Source organism: Arachis ipaensis, chromosome B10 (assembly GCF_000816755.2).
Source record: "Arachis ipaensis cultivar K30076 chromosome B10, Araip1.1, whole genome shotgun sequence".
Taxonomy (NCBI): Eukaryota; Viridiplantae; Streptophyta; class Magnoliopsida; order Fabales; family Fabaceae; genus Arachis; species Arachis ipaensis.
This window is the reverse complement of record NC_029794.2, coordinates 8,868,033-8,871,485: the sequence shown is the minus strand read 5'-3', so window position 1 is coordinate 8,871,485 and position 3,453 is coordinate 8,868,033. Positions and strand designations below refer to the sequence as shown.

Below are 3,453 nucleotides of genomic sequence, written 5' to 3'. Positions count from 1 at the left end.
GCATCTCACTTGAAAAATTCACGATTTGAGTAAAAGCAATTTTGGGGATGAATTTCAAACACACTGAAAAATAGGCAAACAAAAGCAATAAAGCAAAACTGGTGTTAGGATACCAGCAACCGAAGGCAATTCAATTGATAGCATCAAACACTTGTCTGATCTGTTGAAACATGAAACCTATATCTCTCTACCTGTAGCAGTTAATATCAGCCGCCTTAACAATCAACCTAGAAGTCGAAACGAATCTTAGCTCTTACAGTTAGCAACAATTTTGGAAAGGATAGCATGCAATAACATCATGCTACTCTATCCATGCCACAAAACTTCAAACCACATTTTGCAACAGCTACCAATCAATCATTGTCAATGTGTGTTAGAAACTCTTTCATCTATGTCAGTACTATTCCTCACTTGAATCGTCGTGAGGCTTAATCTGTACGGAATTCATCGTATTGAGGCCGGAATGTCCCGAAAATGAGGTAAGGGAATACTACCATGCAAGCCATGAATAGTGTGAACTGCAGAATACAAAAAGCAATATGGTATTACCACAATTTTACCTTTTGGCAGCAAATGAAATACGGACAAATGCGAAACCAAATTGTTAATATACCAGAAGAGGAAGCGTCAAGAAATTCCATATTGGCCACAAAGCAAAGGTGAACCTAGAGAAGTCGAAGTACACAGAGTCGGCAAAACAGGGGTATACTGAAAAATAACTTGCAATGGAAGATAAATAGAAGACATGTGGATCCTTACAAGCAAAAAGAGACTACTCCAAATGCTGTGGCAAACGGCAAGACGCTGATGCTCTGTATCTGCCATTTTTTTAACCCCCACTTTTCATCAAATCTCTGGACACTCCACGCCAAGACACTTGTATAAACGAAAATCAATGCGTTCAAACTGACACCTATCATCCCAAGATATAAAGGCAGTCTGCAATAGAACTAAGGAGAAGATAATGAAAATTGTGGTTCTGAAATTAAGTCAAATATTAAAGTCTCTCAGAACCACAGCAACTATACAGTTTCCAGATTCCCCCATTAACTCAAATTCAGCCATCTTCAAACACGTATAAAAACACAGTCTCCATACTCATCATATACATCATCTAACCGGGTTTTCATAGAAAAAAGGAAAAAACAATTAAATAGAAAGCAAAGATTAAAAAATCTGTTACGATAGTGTTTCATTCAATATATAGTTTACATACATGTAGATATAATCTATTAAAAGAAAAACAGTTGGATATAAATGACCAGACATAAACACCCATCTCCACTTTCATCAAACAGAAGAAAAGGTTAAACTAGTTTTCTTTTTCAAATATGCATCCTTAATAAGCAGCATATGCTTCAATATAACTTAATTTCTCAATCATTTTTGGATCTGTTAAAATGGACAGCTTGACAATTTTTGCAATTCCAACAAAACATTTTGGCCTAATATAGAGATTTCAATTAACTTAAATAACTTCAATTTATACACAATGTTCCATATCTCACAATGTGGTGAATGAACTTGATAATCCCCAACACCTTTCAACTAATGCCCATTAAGACAAAATATTAAGCTGAGCAGATCTACACAATTTCCAACTAGGAGAACATATTCTCTTATGCAAATTGCAAGACCAAGTCATGTACACATTCTCACCAATGATCAAGTTGTTTTTCTATTTCTCACAATTGTAACAAGACCCGAATAGCTGCTCAATGATGAGTATATGCATGTAACCAGGTCATGCACAACTTTCACATAAGAGGATCTGCCCCATTTCAAAAAACATGGTTTACAAATTCAACATGCTCCACAACATTCATACCTCTAAAATGACAGTGAGGATTAATCTAGTCAAGATTTATAATTGTTACCAACCTACCAATACCATTATCTTTGGTAAGATAACAAAAGTGATAATGCATTAACAGATAGAATTCTAATTGTTATGCATAATTGTGTTGTTACAGCAGCTGAGGCAAGCCAAAGAAAATTCTCCAGCACCTCAATCCATGTCTTGCGCGCCGGTGGCGGAGGCAGAAAATACCGCTGCCTCGAACATGCATCATCCTCTAGGTCATCACCACTGCTAGCATACCCTTGACTATGTCTCTGCCTCATAAATCCACCTCCAACCCCAACAGGCGTTCCCCCAGACATTGCAGCAACACTTTATACAAACAAAACTCACTACAAATGCCTCCAAATTAACAACAACAAATCACCAATACCTGTCTATATAACTAGATCCCCAATCTTATGTTCCCTTCAATACAAAGTCAACAATTTTGCATAAGGAACAATCAACATTAAAATAGAAACACTTTTGATCTCCAAAGCCAAATGATGAAAATTGAATTCCTCAAACAACTTTTGATCTACAGTAGAGTTCCCAATTATCATCCCAAATGAATCCCTTGTCGATGAGATTCAGAATCCAGAATTTTACATTGAACACATATAAAATTGAAATCCATACCAATGGCTGAGACAAACCGAGGGATAGAAATCATTGTCACGTCTCAAAAGCTCAAGCTAACGAATGATCCACATCCACCAAAGAATAACGCCATGTTACTAATGACACTTACCCAGTTACCCACCTCCAATATCCATGCAGAAAGCAAATATCTTCCAACAAAAATCCTAGATTATTATATGAATAAAACTGATTTGGGGATTCAAGAGTCTAGCGCAAGTGAATAGCCCTCAGGGTTGCAGTAACGGAATGAAGAAGCAGAGAAGAGAGAGGGTAGCAGAGTGGGTTGTGCATGCGTGAGAGAGTAGGAAGCAAAGAAAGAAGAAGAAGAAGACAAAGGGTTAGGCCACTCTTTCTTGAGTTTCTTCTTCCACCATAGAAAAGAATTAAAATGTGGATTTGGCTCTGAAGAGATTCGTTCCTTGTGCGCCTATGCTCTCTCTATTATGTAAGAGGAGACTTCGAATGTTCCTTTGCCTCATATTTTATTTTTGTTTTTTTTTTTTTAAATTTGAAAACGGACCCTTCGTTAACAATGTTTTTTTTTTCTTTTAAAACAAAACGGACCCTCCGTTTTTAGTTTTTTTTTTTTTAAATCAAAACGGACTGTCCGAGTTTTATAAAAAAATTATTTTTTTTTGTAGATCTCCTCTAATCGGACCGTTCGAGTTCCTTGCTCTAAATCGCTTGGTCCAATTTCAGCCTCCTGACACCACATGCAGAAAAAGCACTCCTATTTTCCATAATGCTGTTACACCCCACACTTTCCTCCATATTAAAAATAAAAAGCGTCCACTTGTTATGTTGAGATTTTATTTTTTTAAAAAAAAATTTACGATTTTACACTTATCTTACGTATTTTAGATACACAAATAAAAAATTAATTAAACATAAAGTTTGAATATTATATATCTGAAATATGTTACAAATGAGATCTGCTTAGATATATATATTTAAGATATTGTGCATCC

General features: G+C 35.7%; 1 protein-coding gene across 1 annotated transcript; it reads right to left on the bottom strand.

Annotated features, from left to right (window-relative positions):
• LOC107620071 lies at positions 89 to 2,941 on the bottom strand. Its single transcript, XM_021114427.1, has 5 exons — positions 1,972 to 2,941; positions 1,490 to 1,548; positions 760 to 939; positions 614 to 665; positions 89 to 518 (listed from the first exon to the last, which is right to left on the bottom strand). The coding sequence occupies exons 1-5, from the start codon at positions 2,161 to 2,163 to the stop codon at positions 429 to 431; spliced, it is 573 nt and encodes a 190-aa protein (XP_020970086.1). The 5' UTR covers positions 2,164 to 2,941; the 3' UTR covers positions 89 to 428.